The sequence below is a fragment of the Bombus huntii genome, chromosome 11 (assembly GCF_024542735.1).
Source record: "Bombus huntii isolate Logan2020A chromosome 11, iyBomHunt1.1, whole genome shotgun sequence".
NCBI lineage: Eukaryota > Metazoa > Arthropoda > Insecta > Hymenoptera > Apidae > Bombus > Bombus huntii.
This window is the reverse complement of record NC_066248.1, coordinates 5,411,452-5,437,418: the sequence shown is the minus strand read 5'-3', so window position 1 is coordinate 5,437,418 and position 25,967 is coordinate 5,411,452. Positions and strand designations below refer to the sequence as shown.

Here is a 25,967-nt window from a genome sequence, read left to right as displayed (position 1 = left end):
TATCGGTTAATTCGACTTTCCCATGCATTTAAAAGTAACAACGCTTTGTTCTCTTGTAAATCGTATCCAATAACTGGACTAATGAAAATTAGAATATAAAAAATTCTTCTAGAAAACAAATAAAATAATAATTTTAAAATTGTTTTTTAAGCATTTCGGTATCAACGCTGATATATATGTTATAATACCTTTTTCAAGTTGTTGCACGAAGAGAATGTAAGTTTTTGAAATGTAATCGTATTTATAATCATTTTTGAATGTTTCATTTATATATTTTAAAAACCGATGATTGTTCAACAAAGAATTTGTGATTTATCTCATTTCGATAATCGATTTCCTAAACTATACGAAGAATAATACATTCACCGTTTAAATTAATATACGTATGTATATGTGATTACATTATATTATTCATAATTACATTTGATTTAAACACAAATAAACCTAATATTATATATAAACCTAAATATCTTTTCTTCACTCAGTACTAAGAATTCTGAAATTCTATACATATAATTATATATTCAAAAACATGAAAATAGAATCGATTATGTTTTCTATCGTTCATAATCTTCATATTCTAATCCACCATAATCGTATCTTAATCGTATCTTATCGTCGTTTCAATTTTACATAAGGTGATTAATAATCAACAACTAAACACTTTCGATTTTCATATGAAACGGCACATGATATTTTATTCGTAAAACGAATTACAATGCCTTTTAAAATCATAGCAAATAAATAAAATCGTTCACGTAATATTGCATTATAATTATGTAAAATTAAATCAAGGTACGTATGTGATTTATATGCAATACATACATGTCGGCGAATGTAATTTTTCTATGATAATTATAATATATATATGTATAAAAAATCTCGCTTTCTGTTAATTTCATCAATGTCAGAAACAAGCACTTTGACATTCATAAGATAAATCGAAATAGGTCATCCGGTGCATATAAATATAAAAGCTATCATTCTCAATGTCACATGTGAAAATCCATTTAGTACAATAATATGTTTATCAACGATATTAATAAATACGTTCTCCGGCTGAACTTCGTTTTGGGATAGACTGAATTTCTAACTTTTTTTTCATGATGTATGATAGGTTTTGATGAGTAGAATCTAAAAATAACTAGTTTTAAGTTGCGGAAAGCGTTATTTTAAAAGTTATGGATATATAAAATTAATATTTTGGATACTCTCACCAGAAACTATCGTACACTATAAAAAAGAAAAAAAAATGAAAAATTCGATGTGCCACAAAACGCTTTTCTGTTTTACTCTGTTAGTTGCTTGCTCCTGTTAACTCCAAATATTTGTCGATGGTTATTAAGAAAAAGCGAGTCAAACGTAATCATACTGAAATGTAGATTCACAGGGAATGAAAAAGCGGCGAAATTGCAAAAAAGTTTACAGGTTCTCCTTAAATTTAAACGATGACAGATCGTTTTAATGTATGGAGAATGAACGATGAAAAGATTATTATATCGTGGTTAAATTCGTTTTTCCAAATGACAACTGGAAACGTATCTCCGTTTAAGTTTTTTATTTCTTCTTTTTCCGCGGTTTGTCTTGCGGAGCTGGTAGGTTCTCTTGTTTTCGCTTGGACGCAGGTTTTGCACCAATACTGCCGCCTTTCTTTCTCCTTTCTTGTCTCTCTCGCTCCTCCAGCTCTTGATTCTCGCGCTCTATGAGCGTAATTAGCGTGTTGCACCGCCGCTGAAGTTCTAAAGCTGTACGAGACTTTACGAACCAGTCAAAACGAAATTGTGGCGCCGATCTGACCGTGGCACGAAGCTCCTCATATACGTTTTCCTTGTCAAAGCCAAGCTTGTGCAACATACACACGAGGAATCGATCCTCCTCCTCGGTGTAATTCTTACCTTTGTTAGTTCCGTACGCTATCCTCAACTGATGAAAAGGAGCACGGTACCTTGCCATTTTGGCATCTAAGGCTTTCTTAATCCCGGCTCGTCTCTGTATTTTTGCTTCTCCTCGTTCAATTTGAGCCATTACCCTATCTATATCTTGTAACTCATGACACCTTTCCCAAAAAACAGCCGAGTACTCCATCACTTCTTCGGGAGTTTTCCCTTCTACTTCCTTGGCTATGTTCTCAATATCATCACGACCATATTTTTCATTAGCTTTTATGAATTGATTAAAATCTCTCTTCGTCCAGTTCGTGAAGCCTTGAGTAAGCAGTTTCTCTTTCTCTGCAACTTCTTCATCAGTTAATGGTTGAGCTTCGTCTATCTTACGTTGTTCTTCTTTTTGAATTCTAGCAGCGTCCGATCCAAGCTCTGGATTTTTTGGAACTTTATAACCTACCGTTTGCCGGAAGTAATATATCTCTTGGTCGAGTAATTCAAATAATCGTGGCGGGAAGAATTGGAAGTCTTGGACTATTGGTTGCTTTGGTGGTCTAGGTGCTTTCGGGGCTTTTGGCTCTGATACTCGGAGAGCTTCTCTGAAGTAAGCGTCCACCGCGTAATTGGCTTTACGTTCGCGTTTCGGTGGCTCTATCCAGTTACCTATTCCAAGAATCTTTTGTTTTTCGCGGTAATCCTCACCTTCGAATTGGTAGACGGAATCCGTGGGTGCGTCCACAGTGAAGTTACGCAGAGAAGATTCACCCAGACTTTCTAATTTCTGTTTCATTTCCTCGGTTTTGGCTTCACCTTTTTGAAGTATAGTGTCTATGTCTTCGTCCGTGATGGCGCTGTCTTTCGATGCAAATACCTCGTTTGCACCGTGCCTGATCATGTTCAACATTTCGTCCTTGTTCAACGCTGTCTGCTTCGCGTCCACTAATCGCCCCTGTTGAATAACTAGCTTATCTAAACGCAATTTAACTTCCGCACGTTCTACGATTTTTTCTTCTACGGTATTTTCTGTGATAAACCTGAATACACGGACTTGCTTCTGTTGACCAATACGATGAGCTCGATCCATCGCCTGCAAGTCCATTTGCGGATTCCAATCGGAATCATAAATAATTACTACGTCCGCCGTTGCTAAATTAATACCTAAACCACCCGCACGAGTCGACAGCATGAAAATGAACTTCTCGCTTCCCGGTGCGTTGTATTCGTTGATCTGGCGTTGTCTATCCTCATGCGCTGTGTTACCATCTAAACGACAATATTGAAAACCTCTCCAATGACAATAGTCTTCTAAAATATCTAACATTCTGGTCATTTGACTAAATATAAGAACGCGCGATTCTTGTTGTTGCAATTTTGGCAATAGTTTGTCTAAGATAACCATTTTACCACAATTATAAACAAGATGCTCATCAGTTGTATAAGGTGGTCCAGGCTCTGCACCATCAAATAAATATGGATGATTACAACATTTACGCAGCTGCATCAAGATGTTCTGCAATCTCATCTTCTCAATTTTACCAGCACCGTTAACTATATCTATGTCCTTCATAAGTACCTTGGTATACCATTCTCTCTGCATTTTACTGAGACCAATGTAGACCTTAATTTCTTTTTTAGGTTTCAGTCCCTTTTCTACCTCAGATTTTAAACGTCTCAAAAGGAATGGTCTAAGGACAGCGTGTAATCTCTCGACTAATGAATTATCACCTAAGAAACTATTAGTGTTGAACCAAGAATCAAAATCATCTGAACTATTAAACACATCTGGTAATAAAAAGTTGAGCAAAGACCACAGTTCATGAAGATTATTCTGTAAAGGTGTTCCTGTTAACAGAAGGCGATTAGCAGTTTTAAACTCCCTCAGAATCTCAGATAGCTTGGACTTTTCGTTCTTTATTCTGTGAGCCTCATCAATTACCATGTATCGCCAATTGAACTTCTTAAACACTGATTTTTCCTTTATAACCATCTCATAGGATGTTACACAAACATCCCATTCTCCAGGCATCATAACCTCTCTAATGAAAGTGTTTCGAGTTTCTGCATCTCCTATGAGACAAACTGCTCTCAACGACGGACACCATTTTTTAAACTCATTCATCCAGTTAGCCAACGTAGACTTGGGAACAATGACTATGTGTGGACCAGGAATGTTTCTGAAGTGTTTCATATATCCCAATAATGAGATAGTCTGTAGAGTTTTACCCAAACCCATCTCATCAGCCAAGATACCATTGATACCATGCTCATACAGAGATATCATCCAATTTAAGCCTCGTATTTGATAATCTCGTAACTCACCAGACTTAATGTAGTGTGGAGATGATTCAAAACGAGTGGTTGGCGCGACACTGGCGTTACTTTCAGCCAACAATTCCTCATCTTCTTCTTGTTCCGTCTTACGGTGCCTATGGTCACCAGAATCGAATTTCACTTGGGTTTCTGGCTGTTTTCTGGGTCTCCCAGCTTTGATCTTTAAAGGGCTCCCAGCCTTGTCCTTCTGATTATTCGTCATAAAGTGTGAGAATATTTCAGTTTGCTTTAGTAAATAATCGAATCGTTTACTACGATCGGTTTCAAGTTTTGTTTCGAAGTCACCACCTCGAGACGATGTGGTCTCGGCCGAAGATCCATTCGAATTGTCTCCTGTGTCCCCTGTGTCTGCATTTTCATCTGGCTTCGACATTTTACTCTTTTTTGTTGGAAAAGATGTATTTTCTTGTATGTATAACTTGAATCCGGTTAATTTAATGTGTATGTAAGTAGGCGCTTGATTTAATTACGATAATTGGTGCATTAGACCCGGTCTTTTCACAGTGACGTTCACAAACGCATAATACCAATTACTGCCATATTGAATAATGTTGTCCCTCCAAAATCACGAAAATGACGCCATCTATAAGCATCTGTTCTTTACGTCACATTACAGAGGGAATATTTGAACTTATTTTAAACGAGTTATATTGTATGCAAGCATATGTATATCTGTAAATAATTTTGTCACTGGATAACAAATGTCGTCTCAAAGTATTCGAAATAACTCTTTTACGTTTATGATGACTAATAATTCACATGTACATAAATCTGAATAAAACACATTTGCAGTCAGTAATTTCATAGAAATTCTGAAGTAAAAAATTGTAATGTTTTTCCTCTAATTAAGGCAATAAGATTAAATAAGTTCGATTTTAAATGTAAATACATAATATATTATACATAATAAAATTAAATACATAATATATTAGTTATATTATTATACATTAGTAATCGAAATGATATACTTTAATAAATATTTTGGTATTTATTCATATCGAAAATATATATATATAATTTAATTTTATTATTGATAATATTATATGTAAAACCAGAGGATAAAGCTTTTCAACTTGACGAATGATAACAATAATAAAAAGGGAACTTCTTTATCGATCGATTCTTCTTAACGTACCTCGTCGGTGTTCTTAACGAGTTACATATATTTAATCTAATCGTGACTATCGAATGTTTATATTTTAATCTTTCTCGTACTTTAGCAAACGAAAACGTTTATCAATATTTCAAGAAAGTATTTAATATAAAATTAAACGAAAAAATGATACACATCAATAGCAATTCTTTCATATCTATTTTGAAATATTTCTTAATATTAGAAAACTACAATTGGATTGAAGATGACCGAAAGAATACAAGCGGGTTAAATAGAATGCAAGTGAAGGTGAGCGACACTATTCCTACCACGAATTGATCACTTTTCATCGATGTTGTTTCCTAGACGACGAAACCCCGCGAAATGGCAACAAACAGTATACTTGACGTAATGTACTACGATATTCAAGTTAATCATAGTTTCACTTCGTATCAACTAGCATTCCCCCTTAAGATTTTACTTTCGTTCCTTATTCAAAAGTTACAGTACTTAATATACGAATAATTTGTTGAACTTTGAAAAATTGAAAAATATGTCTGTTGCAGAACAATCAGTTTCAGAACATGAAGTTATCGTGCCACCGAGTTTGCCATTAATTCTGAAGGAATTCTGCAAGGCGGCTATTCGAACGCAACCGTACGATTTACTTCGATGGTCTAGCTCGTATTTTCGAGCGTTGGCCAATGGTGAGGAACCACCGACGAAATTAAGATTGGAGTATCCACCACCGAATACCGCTTCTGGTTTGACTCTCGGTTTTCTGAGGATTTTACTTCGTCAATTTGGAGGTATCGATAATAATTATTCGAATACATATGTATAGGTATATGAATTGTTGGGGCAACATACAATATTTTATTAACTGTTTGAATATGTTATTTTTGATCGATTATCCATATTTAATATTTAATACCACCGGTTCTTCTTGGTCTGTGTTTTGTATTCATACTAATCACTAATACGAACAATTATTCTAATTATTAATTATCGATGCTAATGAATCAAATAATTATATTAAATATAATTACTTATTAACTGGACGTAGAATTATCAATTATAAATATCAAATATTTAGATATTTCTTAGGTATGTTAAACAAAATATATAATATAAAATAACCCTTAGTTATTATTTTTCTAAAGTAGAACTGTGTGATCTGGGTGGAGAAGTTTTTAAACTGTGTATTTAGATAAGCATCTTTTACCGATATTGAAAAATAATATTTCTTGAATAGATTACAATAAAACGTTGCCTGTGGAAACGATACTAAGGCTATGGGACTGCTTGTGTTTGGATCGTCGGGATCTAAATTTGATCTTGATGATCGGGAAATTTCGACGAAAATGCCAAGTGAAAAAATTCTTGGCAATCGCTGTTGGACTTTTAGGTTCCAGCCTCTTTGAAACAATGACTATGATTTGCGAGTTATTCACTCACGAACCTGATGGCGGATCTGCTATGGTTCCAGTTACATTTTTTCTGGAGATATATGGGTATATACAGAACTTACAAAATGTATAACACATATTGATATAGGTAATAAACCGTGCAGCTATAAAACACACAACTGAAGGGAAAAAGGATGTACTTATATAGGGCGTTGAGAAAGATGCGAATGATATTCATAGGATATTTATAGGATTATACATATAGGAATTTATGGAGGATATACATATATTGTACTTATATGTATGTATATACATATAGATCTTGAAATCTATAGGGTTTTATATATCACAATAATAGAACAAATTCTACAATGTTTAGCGTTCAAATTCAATGTATATTTTATTAAATGTGAGAAAATTAATTTATCAATAATAACATTTTTCCAGATATTTAGCTGGACTTTGTTGTGACGGGAGCGAAAGAGATCCTGGCGACGACGATCCGACAGAATTCATTATATACGATTCTGAATATTCAGAAAATCAAGCATCGAGCAAAAGAAAATATTCTATAGATCGGGTTTGTTCAGCTACGAGCCAAGACACGGAAGCTGACGCAAATTTAGACTTAGAATTGGTATCAAGAAAGGACATAGACTCTTCGAGAAGTACATTCTTATCAGAAATTATTCTGTTCGCACATTTGTTACATAATTTACAAAAATATTCTTCTACAGCTGATATAACGCCGCAATTGAGCGAAAGTTACGCTAGCCACAAGAAGATGGTTGAAGATGAGGCGAAACAAGATTTCTCTAGCAAAGAAACTTCACAGATAGAACCTAACGAGATATCCGCTAGCAATGTCGAGTCAAGCAAGAGACCGGGATCTAATGGACAAAAGTTGAAAGGTGAAAACGCATCTGCAAAAAGTGTGACTAGTAGTACTTCGGCAGAAAGTTATAGCGAGAAACAGAGCATACGAAATACGGAAGATAGGGTTGAAAGGAAAAAGAAGAAGAAGGTTATAGACGCAAAATTGCTCAAGTACTATCCGAATGTTCCTGGTGAGATAACAAAGGATCTTTAATTCTATTACAAACCGATATACATACATATATACAAGCCGGGTTGTAAAATTATTCGAGTTTATTTGTGTTACGTTTATGATTCTTTGTAAATCTCAAGTTTCTTGCAAAATTATCTGAAACTTTTATGTTGCGGTTCTTTACAAAACCAGTTCTTTCCTATGATTATCATTACATTAATTTTCATAAGATTTCTGTTATAATTCGATATTAGGTATTGGATCTCGTCTATCAGCTGAAGAGGTAGCTAGTGTCGCAATATGGTTGAGCGAATGCGCAAGAGTACAAGAAGGCATGGTTGGCCCGCGAAATCTCCGCCATATGAATTGTCCCCCTTTAGACAAACAAGAGATATCGGAGTCATGACAAGACGCAATATGATCGTGACATGAATCTGCGAAAGTTTTCTAAGTACTAAATATATGGCACTAGCGAGTGGAAACAATTAGAAATATTCGAAAGTAGCGTTATTTAAAGCAAATTTTAGATTTATATCTTTTATGCTTCGATTTTAGGACGCTTGTGTTTACACGAAAGTACACAAAACATCCATACATGCTATTGTACAATAAAAAGCAAGGAATACAGAAATTGTGTTGTATGAATTTATTACGACTTCGAAAGCGTATGTGTATAAATCACATGTTATACCTACTCGACTAAAATTTTATCGAGGAAACGAGAAATGTTAGACGTTTAGAAACGATACGAGTGAAGTAACAAAATGAAACAAATGAAATGAAATCATGAAATCTTACTTCTCCTTACTGAAACAAAAAGAAATTAAAAAAATATATATATAAAGTACTATTATAGAGTAATATATAATGTTATAATTTATAATACCTTTAACCCTCTATATACTGAGTTGTGTATAAATAATATACAACTAGTAAGAAATAACGAATAACTTTATTTGAATAAAATTATGTACATACACGGTTTTCTGGAAATAAAATAAGTACAAACTGCGAAATTAAAAAGATATTCAGTTTAATGGCATTCTACTTCAATAATAATATCCATATTCTATTAACAGTAAGTACAAATTTGGTACATTTCATATCTTCAACAATTATTAACCGGGTAATTTTCTAGTAAAAAATTGTACTACACATTAGAATAGAGAAATATTAAAATACTATAAACTAATAACACTTTAAAAGTGTTATACATTTTTTAAATCTTATATAACTTCTCAAATCTCAGTGTAAAGTGAATATACATATCATGATACACTCATCTTGGAGAAAAATTTATGAGATCTAATCTTCCATTTTGTTAAGAGAGAAACAAACAAAGACAATCAGTACTTTATCAATATCACAGGAACGTTTTACTTAATTTTAACGCGACACTAAGTATCTATTTGTTCATACCTTATTATACATTATACCTTATAAAGTATCGATTCTTAGCAACGAATGTTACCTTCTAAATGAATTTTTTAAAACAAACAAAGAGATTTGTATTTTGTTTCTTCAAATATCACTTCTAAATTGTGGATGGACTTGTAGATGTAAAACACACAATAAAATAGATGAATTATCTGCTAAAATAGTACAAATTTGTATGGGAATTATCTGTATAAAACACAATCCTATATCACATAAAATGTTTAGAAAATGTTGCTCTGTTTAAAAGATATCAATATATTTATCCTATTTTTGCATTTGTACCTTAGACTTAAACGAGTAATATGGGTAGTGCTCGTATTCTGAATAATCGACGCACTTGATGATAAAATAAGTGATAGAAAGTCGTAAGAAGTAATAAAAGGATAAGGCATAACAACAAATTTCTGGCTCTTGTTCGATTAGATCTCCACTCAAGGAGCTTATGTCGATGAGTGAAAAGATTTCGATATTGCAAAGGCAATTCAAAAGTACTGCGTAATGGATAGAGTGAGCGATAAAAATCGTTCAGTAATGCCCGAACTATTTCGTTCTCAGAACGTCGAAGGGGATCCATATCGTCATTTAAGCAAATAAATTTTCTAAAATAAAAGTAAAATTATTCTATTCTATTTATCGTTAAATCCTAGCAATATAAAAATGATTACAACTACTTACTTTGGATCTCTACGTATCTCGTCTAAAAGTTGTACTGTTAAAGACACGTTGCTTGTTAACATTTCGAATATTTCATTTTTTCCAGCTTTAATTATTTCGTGTGGGTAAAGCTTTTCTTGACTGAATTTGTCTTTAATTTTTCGTGAAACCGTTTCGCATTTTGCTATCAATTCCTTAGTTACAATCGGCTATAAAAACATAAATTATTATTATAAATAGAAGATTTTCTTTTTAGATTTAAGTATTATTTAAAGTTTACAAAGTGTTTGCTCACAAGAGATGAATCCAAATATCTTTCTCCAGGTGGTGGATTTAATACTTTAGTAACTTTTATATGATTTGAACAATTCGTTATTGCATTTTCAAATTCAACGACTAGACTATAATCAAGAGGAAGTGGATAAAGTCTAGATAAAAGAGTCCTAATTTCTCTATCTGACCAAGTGCTGAAACAGAATTACTATTTTGAATAATACTTCTGTTATTTTCTTTCTTTTTCTATTACTACTATTTTAAAATAGTATAACTACCCTGATTTATCTGTGTCAAATGTATCAAATATTTCTTCAATTGGTACTTTCCGTTTCTCACTAGCTAGAAAGTAAAAGTAAGAGAAAGCAAATTGCATATCCTCGGAGTTTCTAACTTTATGGCTAGATGTTTTTCTAAATTCGTGCTCGAATTTTCGTTGCATATCAGCAACGATCCATTTATCTATTAGATGAGGCATATGAGCGGGTACTCTTCTACGTTCAAAACCATATGCCATATTATATATTCTATTCACATATAGCAAAGATTCGGCATATGTATCAAGTTGTCTTGTTCGAAGTTTCCATTGATCAGAATGAGTCGATTTATGATTAGCTTTTGTGGTACTACTAACTTGTGGTAAGTTCATGATATCATCATTTAAATAACGTTTCAATTGCAGACGTCTCTCAGTAACGTTCAATGTTTGATGTCTTATCTTATTTATCATTTTTGATATCATCGATTTTTGGGTTGGTACGGTTTGATCATTTTCATTCAATTGTTCATTAAAATATCTTTCAATGGAACTCGCGTAATTATTATTTTTGAAATTATAAGATTTATTTACATGCATCTTTAGATTTGTGACTGTATTTGGGAATGTTTGTTGAATAGACAATTGTGTATCATTCCACATAGTACTTATACTTCTGTTTCTAAAGATATTTAAAAATTTTAATCCATAGTTAGTATCTTCTAGAGGATCTTGTAAAAGTTTGTGTGGATAGTCTCCCTCTTCCTCGAGAGCTTCACTGTCAGTAGGAACTGGTGTGCTATCGCAATCTCCTCCTGTAAAAAAGATTAATGATACTAGTTTAAGTTTACACATATTGTTAGGTCATTAAATTTTTTTATAGTTGTTATTTCAAAACAAATATAAACAATGAGTGCTACCATCAAATTCACATAATGTTGTATTACAAGCAGGATCACATGATCCATCACCCACCCAGGCCCAAGGACAAACATCTGAACAATCAGGAACCCACCATGCAAGATACACTTTTTGGCCACTTGCTTGTGTAATAAAATCTTCTGGCCACACTTCTGCTCCTAGCATTACATCATCATTAAAATATAAAAATTTATCTGAAATTCCAGGAATTCTGCAAAAATAAAAAATTACATTGTTAAGAAGATTAGAAATAGCTATTAACTAGATAATATAAATTGTTATGATTGCTATTGTATAATGAATTTGATACTACCTATGAATATGACTTTCAATAGCTGGACTAGAAAATGTTGGAAGATCACTTTTATTTAAAAATATATCTTCATGAGTAATAAGTGTAACTTTAGGATTATCCATATCTAACCAACTCGGTATTTGACCATTTGTAACAATATACACGTGTCTCACCCAGGGTGCATACATTTCCAATGAACGTAATGAATATCTTAATTCATCTTTATCACTAAATCTGGAAGCAGCTGTGTTAACATCCATTATAGGAATATGCTCTTTAAGATTTTTTAAGAAGACTGGATCTGACCCATTGACCCACGTATATACAACATCTATTGGAACATGTTGGCATAATTTTTTTTGGAAAGAGATACCTAATATATTATCATTGAAAGAATGGAACACTGCTTCGTATTTCTCTTTACTCCATGTTATCCACATCTGAAACGTTAATATTTAATTAGAATAAAAATTTTTATTTTGAATTTAAGAAATTCAGTAACTCGAAATTTACATGCAAATTTGACATTTACATTAAAATATTATCTCACACTTAATTAATTAATAAAATATATTCTATGAATAACAATAAAACATAAATTTTTAATAATCAACAAAATAGATAGATAGAAAAACAATGGGGAAAATGAAATTCCTAACCTCTCCAAAATGAACAATGCCGATAAATATGCAAGTAAATGCTGTTAATATCACTAACAGCGAATATTTATATGAAAGTAGATCGTAACACCGACGCTGTAATAATTTCCATGTGCTCATTATATTGATAAAGATTCTGCATGCGATTAACATTGCTAAAGTTACAATACGAATTCATATAACACTGTTTACACCTCCGGCTGATTTCAATCATCGATAAAAATGTACTGATACCGGTATATACTCGTTGTTATCATATACAAAAGTCTAGTAACTACCGCGGTAAGGGGTAAGCGGAGCCAAACTCTTAGTGACCGGACAATGTTGGCTCACTTGTCCGCGATATGGCGCCTTGATCCATTTATTAGGATTCGTTGTGTAGCGTTATCTCGTGTCTACAACCTGCAATATCAATATGTTATGTCGGTAAATCCATGTATACAGGGTGGTTGGTAACTGGTGGTACAAGCGGAAAGGGGGTGATTCTACGCGAAAAAAGAAAAAATTTTTATTCTTCTATTTATTCTATTTATTTAGAATCACCCTCTTTCCACTTGTACCACCAGTTACCAACCACCTTATATATCCTCAGTTGATAAGCAGGTTGAAGCGTGGTTGCGGTTCCCCGCCGTACAATTGTAATACATATATTATAATCATAATTATTTAATAATAATAAATTTCAATCCAATACGCTATGGCCATATATCGTGCCACATTGTCGGCCAAATTAGAGCGAATATAGTAAAAAATTATCTGTTGTCGTAGTGAAGAACGAGCATCTTCGTGCAAAACGAAAAGCATTACATGGTACAGTATTAATAGTTACAACATTTTTAATGAATTAAACAAAACTTAAAAACAAATTTATTTTCCAATAGATGCGTATAATATATATATATGTACATACAATAAATGTATTAAAAATATATTTGATTAAAAAATTGTATTTTTTTAATCGAGATAATAATACTTCTTGATGGTTCATATAATTAATATTTAATTAAATAACATTTTTCTATATCGGACGAAATACTGTATAAGTATTTTAAATAAATTATGAAAGATTATGAAGTCATTTAATTCAGTTTATATTCTTTACCTTCAGTGTATGTAGTTATTATTCTCACCGTAGGATGGCGCTATATGCAAAATTCTAAGAAATAGATCGACGCATCATGGTAGCGGCCGACCTGTAAAGCACAACTCTCGATATCATGAGCTTTACTCCCACCACGGGAGCTTCCAACCTCTATATTCCAGACTATGGTCTGTGGTATCCGTGGCCGTGGCCTGTGCTACCGGTGTTAAACCAATACAACTATGTATAAGATAAAGAACATATTAATTTAGGCTCGGCACATAAGCATACAAGCGATGCAATGTCGCGCTATTCCACAGCGGCGTGAAGTTGTGCGCACGAATGCGTTGATTCTTAATTTATAATGTAAATATTTTAATGTAAACTGGTCAAAGAGCTACGAGGTTTACAAACAAATAATTTAGAGACCAAAGTAAGTTTTTAGGATAAATGATGATTTGTTCGAAAGATTTTAATTTAGAACGATTTTATTTTAAAAGATGTTTATTTTTTATCATTGTTGTTTATAGTTCAATAAACTCTTCATCGGGAAATTTTTCTTATCGTCGAATAGTTATTCCTCGTGCTTTTGTTTGATGGAGAATGAAAGAAATTTGTATTATTATGCGGAAAAATGTTTATATTTCGCGAATAGATATAATATACAAAATATTAGTTGTACATATTATTATTTTTTCCCTATATAATTATGTTTTGTTGTTTAGCGTTACACAAAGGCATGACGTAGAATCTTTGGAAACAAATTAATAATTAAATATTTCAGCACATTTTATTTTTTGTTTTAATTTAATGGAAGGATCTTCGAAGATACGCGTATACAAAGATAACACACAAGAATTCGCAAATATTGTACAACAAACAGCATTAAGTATAGAAATTGTTATGTATGAATTGTTTATAAATTTCAAAGCGTATGCGTATAAATACATATATCCTTATTAAAATTTTATAGACAAAACAAGCAATACTATAAATGAAGTGACCTGATTATAAATGAAACGGATAATGATTCCTTTTTTCATAAAATCTTATCTACTTCTTTTTTCATTTAAGTAGAAGGAATAACGTTCGAATGATCAGTACGTAACGCGTAATATTATCCATAGTAAAAAGCTTATAGCGGATATTTGAGTTGTCTGATGTATCCAGTACAACCTGAAATAAATGAAAATATACAAATATTTATATCAGTTCCCATTTTTTAATACGTAGGTACATTCTATACGCACTTTGATAATCGTTGTCTGGCAGCATCCATAGATTCAAGATCTTCTTTCAGAATGAATTTCTTAATTCCCATCATATATGTCGCGATATATTTCTCCCAATTCATATCTTGCAAGTCTAGTTTCACGACATTGCCGTCTTTTAACGTTTTCACTTTCTTTACCATGTCGGTAATGTTATCCCTTTGGAAGGTCCATTCGTGCATGGTAAAATACGCTGTCACTGTTACAAGTTGATAGCAATATTTGACAATTTTCATCATTCTGAAACGCCATTTTTAAATATTATTATAGATAGGGGCAAAGATTACTACTACAAAAAGAAAAACTGTTCTCGTTGTTGCAGAAACAATAAAATACTCACATTGGCTTATTACCGCGAAATCTTAAAAAGATGTCTATGACGAACGCGGGCAGAACGTGCAGGATTAGGTTGAGGGCGTTGTAAATATATCTGTTAGCTACCATCGGACAACCCGGGTACCATAGCGTACCGTTCAGCGGCGTTTCTATGCTACATTTCACCATGGCATCTTTCATCTGACCCCATCTTGAAAATTACAACGTTTATGCATATAGAATTGATCGAATTATATTTGAAATACAGTTTATTACCATCAGAGTAATTTGGGGATAAGAAATATTACATAATCTTAATTACCTTTCTAGTCTTCTAAATTGAGGTATTGTGAGTGAAAGTGAACTTTTGTAATTTACCTTTGCTCGCGTCAAACGAATGAACTAAAATTTTTCGGATACTCTGATGATAATCGAATCACATTAGTCGATAAGAATTCTCAATAAACATTACTTAAAAGGGTACGCGTTACTCGTGCAGTTGTAAACCTTAACTTCATTATCGCGATGATGTAGCGTGACGTGCCACGCGGCGCACATTATCGTGTCGACTACGAAATCCACAGGCACTAAATCCAATCTCGCGTCCTTCCTGCCCCAAATAGCTTTCGCAGAACCTTTGCTGATTTGCAGAAAGATATCTGTAACATTAAATTTCTGTAGAAATTACTCGCGATTCTCGACTATCGGAGATACAGCGATAAATAGGTATTTAGAAAGGATAATTACAATTGTCAGCAAAAAAAAAAAAAAAAAGAAAAAAATACCTATATGTACACGATAACAACGATGATCTTGAATACGTTCAAATATTTAATAACGACGTGTGGAATGTTAAAGCTAATTTCTCTCGTGCAGAGGGCAAATTGATTAACTCTACTTATGCGAGATGCAAAGAGCATCAAATAAATTATTGTCGTTAAGATCTATGGAAAATACTTGTAACTCCAAAGATATTCTCTAGCCAGCCAGGACACGGTTCTTCCAGCGAGGCACCGATTATACTTGGTCGTACTATCGCAACTGGCAAACCTTTGCTGTCGCTAGCTACAATTTGCTCTGCTAGATTCTTCGTAAACGTGTACGTGTTCGGATGAGTATCCAGGATCTTTTTCTCTAACATGTTGATCAATTCGACATCTAGTTTGTCGCACATGTTGATCACCGTAGAAGGTTCCAAACTCGTGCTGCAAAACATGCCACGGTCGCAAACCGAACCACGGAACAACATTCGCGCGTCATTCGTACTTACGTGTATACTTTCTCCTCGATTTGCGGTAGATTCGCGTTGCTGTAAGCTGTGCTAACGTGGACGATGCTGATTACGTGGTTCAGTTCCTTGCATAGTTCGATGATACGAGCAGTGCCTTTCGTATTCATATTAACAGCCGCGCTCAGAGGCTCGTTGAATCTTACCGTGGCAGCAATGTGGAACACTATGTTCACCTTCTTCAGCAACAGATTCCTGTCTTCCGGCGAGAGACCTAGATTCGGCAGGCTCACGTCACCCCTTACGGGCTGTACTCTGCCGAGAACCGAGGGATATTTCGCTCTCACGCCATCGTAGATCTGAAGAAGAAAAGAAAGACGCGGAGTTGATGAGTTCGGTTTTTGGCGAGGGCGTTCGTAGACGACGAGAACCTAATCTACGCACGGGATCGTTTATGAGCTTCTTAAATCGTTGCTCTATCGTTTGGTTACTTTTCGGGCGGATCAGTAAGAAGATGACGGTGACACGCGGACAAACGCGCATCAATTTTTCCAGGAGACCTTTCCCCACGAAACCTGTCGCTCCGGTGACAAGGACGCCGGTACCAGCGTAGAACTCCTCGATGGAATTCGCCTTGTTCAATCTTTTGTTAATCTCATTTTCATTGATTTCTGTATTCATTGTACCCATATTACAGGACCCTCTGTCTTCTGCGCGAAACATTCCATTGTTCATTAGCAGTCAAATGGATGGAGAAACGTTTGAACGAAGATTACGATATAACTTCTACATTCTATTGTAAATAAATATCTGGATATAATGCTCGCGTATCTCGCGTGTAGATCTCACGAGCAAATATCGAAATTCTGCATTTCGTTTGCACGTGCGATCTATAATGCACAAGATACGACCGTTATGTGGAGGCACTGCATGAATGCTTAAGTGACCGATCGATTTATATCGGCAGAACGAAGGTCCTCGGGGGAAATAGTACAGCCGAGTGACCATGCTCTAGAAAGAAGCTTCGTATCGAGCCTGTAAATGTTTTACTTTCTTCGCGCCTGATGATCGAAATTCATGTCGTTAAAACACGTATGCAAATTTATATCAATTTCTTTTTTAAACGGCTGTGCTTCTTTGTTCGTTTAATTCGTGGAGATGGATTCGTTCTTTTGTTCGTATTTGAACGATTAAAATTGAAATGACAACGGTGATAGATAAAAAAAAAAAAAAAAAAGAAAAGAAATAGAATAACAGAATAGAAGCAGGTAAAAGTGTTCACAGCTATTAAATCATTTGAGAATGATAGAGTTAACGCGATTAATTATTCTCGAAAGGATTCACTTAAAAGTAACAACAAACATCAAACGAAAGGATTGACAAACCAGGTATGTATATCTTTAGAACTACTCATTCTACCGATTATATATTCCTAAAGGGAACTGCGAATAAACGTATCCATCTGAAGGAAGGGAAGAACCTGAAGAACATTCATTAAACTTTCATCTTCGTCCCAATATGCTTTTGCCGACACCAAAAGAAACAAAAAAATCTAATTAGATTGAACATGAAACTACTGACAACGTGTTAGAGTATGTATATTTGCAAACTCATTTGCGATCTGTTTCGCGATATTCGAGGCGGATTTTCGCGTGCTCGCGTGTTTTACGATCGACAACGTTCCGCAACGAAGGAAGAGTCGAGACTGGCTTTGTCGACGTTTGTCGAACGATCCTGGCTGGCTACACCGGTTGATAACCAGCAGATGACGACACTCGCCGGGGTTGCTTTCCCAAAATATTTATACTGAATCGCAATCTTCCAGGGGTTAATCGCGAGACTTATTCGTTTCTAAACGAATTAAGAGGATTTTAGGGCGAAGGAGACTCAAGATGAGACAAGCGACGTTTAATGAAATTTGGAATGTTTTCTGTCGTATCATACGAAGGACCTGGGAGAAGAAGGGAAAATATCGAGCTTTAGCATTTTCTAGGGAATCGAGTATTTATTTTTTTACATAGAACCTCACAACTTCATACTTTCTCGTACGTATTATATCGAAATAAAACGTTTTTTTCATTATTCTATTTCGCATTATTCTTTCCATTTTTACTTACAGTCTTAAGTAATACATTAAACACACATTAAACTGTAAAACGTGGAAAGTACGTTGTGCATTTTAATTTCCCATAATTACTGTAAAACTCGAAAGAATTCGAATTCAAATTAACGCGACATCGCCAGTGGTAGAAGGAACACGCCATGGCATTAAAAAAAAAAAAAGAAAAACAGGAGAAGAATTATAAGTTTTTTAAGAAATTCGTCTAAATTCATCTAAAACGAATTTTTGCCGACAAAATCCAGCAGCACGATAATATTCATAATTGCTAAATTTTCAAACTCAATTTTCTCAAAAACTAAACCTTAAACGAACAAATTTTATTCCATTTTATTTCGTTCTTATTTTTTCACAACGAGTCACCTCGTGCCCGTTTGTACGTGTTATTTCGCCGCACCCTCCATACATCTTCTTCTTCACTATCGTTTCATCCCGGATTCTCAAAGCAACTCTCGAGACTCAACAATATTCCACGATGGTTTAAGTAGAAAGTATTATAATTTTATTCCTAAATGGAAATAAAATTCGAGGAAATAACGGAAGGTGGGTATCATGTACTTTTCCATGCTGACTCTACACGCTCATTCCACTGCGGCATACAGGCACCTTGCATCGTTGGTACGTAATTTTAACGATTAGGAAAAAGCGGGACAAAGGAAAATGTCGAGACAAAGTGAGATATTGTTTTATGCATGCTACTGCTGGTGCTATGTACTCTGGGTCACGAAAGTATTTTAACATTTGCGATAGAAAACTACTACGTACGTATTGCGTTTCATTTGTATTGTGCTGTATATTTGTACAGGGTGTTTCATAACATAGACGGCCGATTTCAGGCGCAGACAGGAGGCGTGGAAACAACGAAGAAAGTTCATACGGACATGCATGGGTATCCCTGTCTGACCTTGTTACGAAATTTATAGCCATTTTTCTGTGTCATTAATTCGCAACTGCTTATCTTCGTAGAAAGTGTTCGAAGTGGCTATCGTCGGTTTGTATTATTCGACATACACCTGGAATTTTTGAAAGACTGCGAAATTCTCTGACACGATAACTGCAATCTTGCGTGTGAACCGTAGGTGGTCATTTCGAACACCCTCTACGATGATAAACTGTCGCGGATTATTGTAATACAAAAGTGACTATGATTCTAAAACAAGATCAGATAGGACATAGGTTCGTACGAAGACTTTTCATTGCTCTTATGTCATCTGTCCACTACCGAAACGAATCATACTTGTTACGAAACACCCTGTATAGATTTTCGGTCTTGTTCCCAACTTGCACAAGTATTAGAATATCCCAAAAGTTTCTTTCGTTTTATAAGGAAATAACGAATGAGCAACATTTTTTGTTTCATATTATTTTATTGAATTATGTGTGATTCATTTTGTTCTATTTCTGTTATTATGATTATACATAATTCAATAAAATAATATAAAACAAAGGATGTTGTGCATCTGTTGTTTCCTTATGAAACGAAAGAAACCTTTGGAACAACCTAATACTTAAATAATAATTGCAAGAAATTATATGGTCCTGTAAATGCATTACAGCGCCGTTTGCGTCGCCTTCTTAATCTTTTAGGATCTTTCAGCAAGATCCTTCGCAGAGAATAGGAAGCGACACGAATAATTTGAATAAATTGAAGAAACGCTATTTTTCAAGCTCCGAGAAACGCGACTGAATCACTTGCTCCATAGCTTTAATTAATGTTTTACGCGCTACCTCTCCGTTAGAGATTAATTTTGGCTGATTTTCCTTTTCTTAATTGTAAGCAAGTTTCTTCATCCGAATACAATCTCGTTCATTATCACAGCGCTTAATTCTTTCGTCCCGTGTTTTAATGATATTCTGGAAATATACTTCACGTAACGAGACGACGTAATCGATGTTTGCTTTCTTCTGCCTTTTGATATCCTCTTTTTCATTTTCTACAATTTAAAGGATCTCATTTTAATGATTTGTTAGTTCACCTCTCGCGATTAACATTTCTTTTATCTAGATACGCATTTAATTTAGTAACGAAAATACTCAGATAACTAGTTTTAATAATGTTCACGTCGATGACGATTTAAAACTTTACCTAGGGTTTTAGACGCTTGACTAAACTATCGATCGATCGAAGTAATAAATGGGAAGAATACGTCAGCAAAAGTATAATAATGTACCAATGTTCTACAATGCGGTAAGATAAGGTCGTTTGTATAAAAGTTTTTCTACGATAAACATCCCAATACTTTTGCGTATCGTTCTAAAGTAATTCACAATAATTAGTAATTGCAAAAGTCTCGAACAGATTGTAACCGTAACTCGGGATATCCAAAAAAGTTCAAAGTCCATTGGCAAGCTTTAGATGCGGTATATAATAATTTTCCTTAAATCACTCCACGAGGCATAGATTGTCAACAGGGAAAATGCAATCACAAGATGAACGTTAACAACGATAAGTAAAATATTATTTTGTATACTTAAACAAGAGATAAGTATTGCTTTTTTAAAGGAGAGGAAAAAATAAAAGATATACACAGCACTTTAATTAAAATCATTCATATAGTTGCTGTAAGAACTATGTAAGCGTTATTAATAGACTGCGGATTTTTATGCGGCTAAAGCGTGTTCGAATATTCAACTTATGTGTAGAAAATATACCATATTATGTAAGGATATACGCCACATGATGCACAATGCATATGCGCACATAATACATGCATATTATACTTATATTTACGAAATACGAATTATTATGTTCTTACGTATCGACATTTAGTTCTCACAATTTTCGTTGCAAGAATCAACGATAGTTTTTCAAGGTTCTCTGCCGTAAATTGCTACCGTTTATTTGGTCAAATGAACGTATAGATCGAAAGAGATCGTCACAAAGCGTAATTGAAATGTACATATTTAAATCTGATTTTTTCCGGTCCTTTCACGGACGTGTCTATGCCTCAGAATCTTTGAAATCTTCGATACAGCATCCGTGTCCAAGATTTTTCTTCCGAATATGATTAAACTCTTCTCCTATTTCTTGTTTCAGTGACATAAATCACTGTGTAGAATTCATTCTTATCTGATTCTTACCGTTGTGTACACTTGCTCAAGGTACTATGAATATAGATTCAGATTATAAACGGTTATATTTGATATTAACTGATAAGCCGATTGCACGACGATTATTATACCAAGGTATCGTGAATCACATTCATGAATCATACATTGCCGCAGATAAAACTCGATTTAGAAAGAAATATGCAAATCGTGATAACTCGATATACAGAATCTATGTATCTGCATAAAAATGCGCAGTCTAATTTAACGCTTACACGTAATTAGTTAGAAATTAGTAGTTTCGATATCGGGTAACGCGTTAATCGAATAAAACCGTCCTTCTTTTCGATTCTCGTCATTCGCTCGATTCTTCGGCAGAAGAGAGGCAACGTAGGCGGTCGATCGGTGTCTCTGCCAGTCTACAGGTTTCACAGTCTATAAATAAAACAACGTGGACTATTTTTGCGTCTTTTAGTCGCCACTTTCATTCTGAGAGCGCGATCCGAAAAGAAGAAGTGGGAGATGGAGATCGCTGGAAACTGACCTTACACCTTCCTACGAATCGACGAGCACGTACACGGAATCACGTAGGCCCTAGTTCGAATAATATTTCGCACGAGTATCTTCGTCGAACAGTCTCTTGCCCACGTTTTGCCCGATATAAATATTGTTTTTCAGCATTCCGAGCAAATCCGCTGATTGTAAGCTTCCTTACGATTGGTAAGTCTCCCGTACGTAACTTCCCAGTTTCTCGAAATTTTCCTCTCTCTCTTCTTTCGTTCCTTCACCCTGCAATCGATCGAATTGTTCATCTTCTTTTGCGTCCTCACGGCGTTCAAAAGAACATCGTTTTACAGAGTTGTTCATAATAGCGTTATTCAGCTAGTCGTTTCTTTTTTAAATGTGTCGGTACACCTGTCGTAATTAGCAAAGATATGAATATTTATTCATTCGATGCATATATAGTTTGCCTTATTCGACAAAGAGTAAAACTGAATTATATCTAACGTCGGCAGAGGGTTTTCCACAGTTCAGCAATCGACATCTTGATTAGTATATACCATGATTTTTATAAGTTGTAATAAAAGTAGGAAGTATAAAGAGAGAACAGTACCTTGACCTCTAGCGTCGTCTTTAATTTTACGCCGTTGAAATGTTATACGTGGTTAACTTGGAAAAAATGCCAAGATACGTGAAAGTATGATGGATGAGTATTAACGCGTATGATAAGAAGCAAAATTAAAATCAGCTTCCTTGAGTAATAAATTCAATCTTTTATTAATTTCTTTATTGAAATGGGATATTAACAAGCAATGATTACGTTGATGATTGATGATAAACCTATTCTTGTTTTGCAGCATGATAACCTCGTCTTATAGCATAATAAATTTGTTACAGTTGCTTTCGTATCTTTGGCATTTTTCGTTTCACCGTTACGCCCAAGAAAATGGATAACGGAATATCTGAATAAAGTGTTCGCAGAAGTGATAATTTACGAATGTCACATATTGTATAGATTCCGATATCTGTTTGATATGTGTCATTCGACGCGTGTAATATTCTCTAATATAAGAGTAAATTGTAAATATCGTTGAACGAAAGCTCTTATTTGTCATGATGAAACCGCGAAGCGATCATTTATTGCCTTGCATCTGGTCGTGATTATTCATACACGCGATATCGGTTTCCATTAAATGCACGTTTTATCGATGCATCGATGTTTTTTTCTTTCACGAAAATTTTATCTCCTACCAATTCATCGACAAATAAATCAGAGCATCGCATGGAAAATGAAATATTTACTTTATTATTTATTTATTAAATATTTATTTATCGAAGAACGCGCGATACCGGAGACTACAAATATTCCGTGTTTGTATTTAAAAAGCTATTAAAAAAAGCTTTTCTACTTTTCTTTAATAACGCCTCGAGGGAAATACGCGCGAATGACTGATCTCGATCTAAATTTTATTCATCGTGGAGGCATAGGGAAAAAGAATCGACGAAGAACTGAAGTTTTTCAAAGCAAAGTACGAATTTTCGGGCACTTAATGGAGAGCTAAAGTTGCAAATATGTACGTTGTACGGGTAAAAATGTAAAAGATATTTCGAAGATGAAACAAAGTGAAAGTTGGAAGTGAAACGAAGATCTGCACAAGTTTCGTTTCTTCAATTCGTCCCTTCGCTTTTGAGGATTTCTCAATTCCGTTGCCCAGAAACGTATTATTACTGTTTCACCCCGTGTAAATAATAGTAAATTTCAATGAGAATTTTAAAGAATAACTTCTAATTAAAGAATAAGTTTACAATGTCGTTACATTTTCTATTTTTCAATCTATAGAGTTGTCTAGTCAATTTATAAAATCACGAATCCCCATAAACATCTATATGAATCATATATCATCGATGCGTATCTATATGCATCGAATAATTAATTGCTTCAAATAATGATCACGCTGTTTTTCTATGAATATTTCTTCCTTGCTATCTTCTACTGTTTCACAACATCGAGCACTTGCATGGCAAAAAGTGTTATAAAAATAAACGAAAGCAGATACTTTAAATGAACTCCCCAATTTATATCCATAGAGCAAGTAGTCGACGTAACACCAACGCGTCGATTTCATTAAAACGCGTGAGAATCTCGAATTTGGCACGACGACACATTATTGGAACACGAGTCTCGTTTCGAGGACACGTATCCTTGAAAGCAATTATTCCACGTAGCAGTCGAGTTGATTAAACCTCCATTATATTCAACACTAGACCACACCTGTGGTTTAATTATTGGTAATTAACGCGACTTAAATTCGATTAGACTTACATTGGATAGTTGGGAATTTAATTTCATTAGCCTTTTCAAGACGAACCTCTCGTTTAAATTCTGCTACTTAGATGTTTATCTAGTAATTGCTTCACGCCCTTTATTTTAATTTCTTCGAACTTTGGATAATTTTAGAACCTTTAGAGAACCAGACAAGAAATAGCGACGGAAAATATATTAAACAAATAAATTTATTTAGAATTTCCTTCTCGTAATTGTAATATTAAATTCAACGAAATTCTATAACTCCAATTACAATAAAATACCAGAAGAAATATCGCGCTAAAATTCGCGCTCCGTCATTTCTTCTTCTCTTCTTCCTTTCGTTTTTCTTTTGCAGGGAAGGAAGAATAACGTGGATATCTAACAAGCTATGTCATTCTCGTCATCAAGTAGACTCGGAGATCGGAGCCCATCGATAATTCGAAATTCCTAACACGGCTCGATGCTTTTGATTCGCGCATGGATTCAGAAGATGTTTCTTATGAATCCGATAGGATCGTCTGGCTTCGAAGTTTCACATGGATCTAGGACAGGTCTTCGACCTTTTACAGACAATGGATCGAAGTTAACATCTGTGGCTCCATTATATTCGACTTTCGTACTATTATTCGAGTGACCAATCAAACGACGATCAACTTCGGGACTTTGAGAAATCTTCAACTCGGTCGAAATTGTTCGCGCGTAGAATATCCATCTTTACAATCTGAGGATTATTCGCGATTGCAGCGTCGCGACAGTAATATATTTGTTAACGGAACTTGCTCTATGGGTACGCCTCGTATTATGTGTATATGTCGTCGAACGAACGCAAACGTAATGGATGACGTAACACGGAATCGTTTTTTCAAGATTCGCATGTAACGTGTCTTGAGAAAAGTGTAAAGTCATTGCGTTCTAATCTGGAGACGACGATTATCAGAGAAGGCAGTCGAGAGGCGTCGTGACGTAGGTTACTCTCGCGCGTCGACGTCGATCTGCTTTCTGCGTTACCTAATCGCTCCTTGTCCTACTTCAATGTTTGTTTTTTCGAGCGCATTGGCCGCGGAAAAAACATTAGCGGCCGCGCTTAAAATAGCCATTTTACATGAAATCTGGTAACATTGGGAACCGAGTGATTTTGCGATCGAGCTTCGGTGCTCGAGTGCCATCATTCTGACCTTATGTCTGCTTCGAAATTATGGTGTTCTTTGATATCATTTTCTACCTCATTTCGCATAATAAAGGCTAGCAATTATATAATTAAAAAATGACAAAAACTAGTTATAATGAAAATATAACAGCTGGTATTATACAGTTGCTCGCGAACGTATTCAAAACTTGTAGAAATCTTTTATGAATATATTAGGTACGTGTGTGAAGTGTACACGGGATGAAAGGGGAATGTCAATTTTAACGAATTTTGGGTAAAATTCGAATAAAAATTTTCCTGAAGTTTACCGTAGTTGTAAGAAATTATATTGTGTATAACGTACTTTTCATTTTTTACAGTTTAATGTGTCGTGTATTACTTAAAATTGTAAGTGAAAGTTGAAGATGATGCGGAATGAAACGTGGAATAGAATGCTTCATTTTAATATAATGAGAAAATATAAAGTTGCGACATTGCATACTGAAAAATAAATTTCCGTTTTTTGAGAAACGCTAGAACTTGACATTTTCCATTTTTCCTGTCGTTTTTTCATATATATAATATAACATAAATTTCAGGATATATAATACAATATAGATAAATATAAATAATATAAATAAATAACTATATAGAATATCTTGAAATTTCACTAGCACTGTAATGAGTCTTGCCTGTCGTATCTCTTCTACA

At 34.3% G+C, this 25,967-nt stretch overlaps 4 protein-coding genes across 7 annotated transcripts; 1 reads left to right on the top strand and 3 right to left on the bottom strand.

Moving 5' to 3' along the window:
- Positions 1 to 388: 388 nt before the first annotated feature.
- On the bottom strand, positions 389 to 4,776 carry LOC126871259 (chromatin-remodeling complex ATPase chain Iswi). The gene has a single exon (XM_050629856.1). It carries the CDS (start codon positions 4,585 to 4,587, stop codon positions 1,558 to 1,560), a length of 3,030 nt encoding a protein of 1,009 aa, XP_050485813.1. The 5' UTR covers positions 4,588 to 4,776; the 3' UTR covers positions 389 to 1,557.
- A 630-nt stretch (positions 4,777 to 5,406) lies between these two features.
- Positions 5,407 to 8,787, top strand: LOC126871265 (uncharacterized). Of its 3 annotated transcripts, none has more exons than XM_050629874.1 (5): positions 5,407 to 6,116; positions 6,563 to 6,821; positions 7,164 to 7,783; positions 8,019 to 8,215; positions 8,320 to 8,787. In XM_050629874.1, exons 1-4 carry the CDS (start codon positions 5,861 to 5,863, stop codon positions 8,168 to 8,170), a joined length of 1,287 nt encoding a protein of 428 aa, XP_050485831.1. In that variant the 5' UTR covers positions 5,407 to 5,860; the 3' UTR covers positions 8,171 to 8,215; positions 8,320 to 8,787. The 3 variants fall into 3 exon arrangements, with proteins under 3 accessions (XP_050485831.1, XP_050485830.1, XP_050485832.1); XM_050629875.1 differs by having other exon boundaries at positions 5,411 to 6,116; positions 7,164 to 7,384; positions 7,454 to 7,783; positions 8,019 to 8,787; XM_050629873.1 differs by having other exon boundaries at positions 5,408 to 6,116; positions 8,019 to 8,787.
- On the bottom strand, positions 8,698 to 12,530 carry LOC126871260 (N-acetylglucosamine-1-phosphotransferase subunits alpha/beta). The gene is made up of 7 exons (XM_050629857.1): positions 12,260 to 12,530; positions 11,619 to 12,040; positions 11,305 to 11,516; positions 10,407 to 11,199; positions 10,151 to 10,322; positions 9,877 to 10,064; positions 8,698 to 9,800 (listed from the first exon to the last, which is right to left on the bottom strand). The coding sequence occupies exons 1-7, from the start codon at positions 12,410 to 12,412 to the stop codon at positions 9,491 to 9,493; spliced, it is 2,250 nt and encodes a 749-aa protein (XP_050485814.1). The 5' UTR covers positions 12,413 to 12,530; the 3' UTR covers positions 8,698 to 9,490.
- Positions 12,531 to 14,111: 1,581 nt separating this feature from the next.
- Positions 14,112 to 17,837, bottom strand: LOC126871262 (putative fatty acyl-CoA reductase CG5065). 2 transcript variants are annotated; one of them, XM_050629866.1, is made up of 8 exons: positions 17,574 to 17,837; positions 16,599 to 16,864; positions 16,197 to 16,513; positions 15,884 to 16,131; positions 15,399 to 15,585; positions 14,952 to 15,137; positions 14,591 to 14,851; positions 14,112 to 14,516 (listed from the first exon to the last, which is right to left on the bottom strand). In XM_050629866.1, exons 2-8 carry the CDS (start codon positions 16,842 to 16,844, stop codon positions 14,438 to 14,440), a joined length of 1,524 nt encoding a protein of 507 aa, XP_050485823.1. In that variant the 5' UTR covers positions 16,845 to 16,864; positions 17,574 to 17,837; the 3' UTR covers positions 14,112 to 14,437. The 2 variants fall into 2 exon arrangements, with proteins under 2 accessions (XP_050485823.1, XP_050485822.1); XM_050629865.1 differs by having other exon boundaries at positions 16,599 to 17,837.
- Positions 17,838 to 25,967: the final 8,130 nt, after the last annotated feature.

Bases quoted from the DNA above. Each gene is read 5' to 3' on its own strand.
- LOC126871259 (XM_050629856.1), bottom strand. From the start codon at position 4,587: ATGTCGAAGCCAGATGAAAATGCAGACACAGGGGACACAGGAGACAAT.
- LOC126871265 (XM_050629874.1), top strand. From the start codon at position 5,861: ATGTCTGTTGCAGAACAATCAGTTTCAGAACATGAAGTTATCGTGCCA. The intron at 6,822-7,163 runs GTATATACAGAA...ACATTTTTCCAG, and splicing joins TTTTTTCTGGAGATATATGG to ATATTTAGCTGGACTTTGTT. The intron at 7,784-8,018 runs GTGAGATAACAA...ATTCGATATTAG, and splicing joins GTACTATCCGAATGTTCCTG to GTATTGGATCTCGTCTATCA.
- LOC126871260 (XM_050629857.1), bottom strand. From the start codon at position 12,412: ATGTTAATCGCATGCAGAATCTTTATCAATATAATGAGCACATGGAAA. The intron at 12,041-12,259 runs GTTAGGAATTTC...TTAACGTTTCAG, and splicing joins GCATTGTTCATTTTGGAGAG to ATGTGGATAACATGGAGTAA. The intron at 11,200-11,304 runs GTAGCACTCATT...TCTTTTTTACAG, and splicing joins AACATTATGTGAATTTGATG to GAGGAGATTGCGATAGCACA.
- LOC126871262 (XM_050629865.1), bottom strand. From the start codon at position 16,889: ATGAACAATGGAATGTTTCGCGCAGAAGACAGAGGGTCCTGTAATATG. The intron at 16,132-16,196 runs GTAAGTACGAAT...CATGTTTTGCAG, and splicing joins ATCGAGGAGAAAGTATACAC to CACGAGTTTGGAACCTTCTA. The intron at 14,517-14,590 runs GTGCGTATAGAA...CATTTATTTCAG, and splicing joins GCCAGACAACGATTATCAAA to GTTGTACTGGATACATCAGA.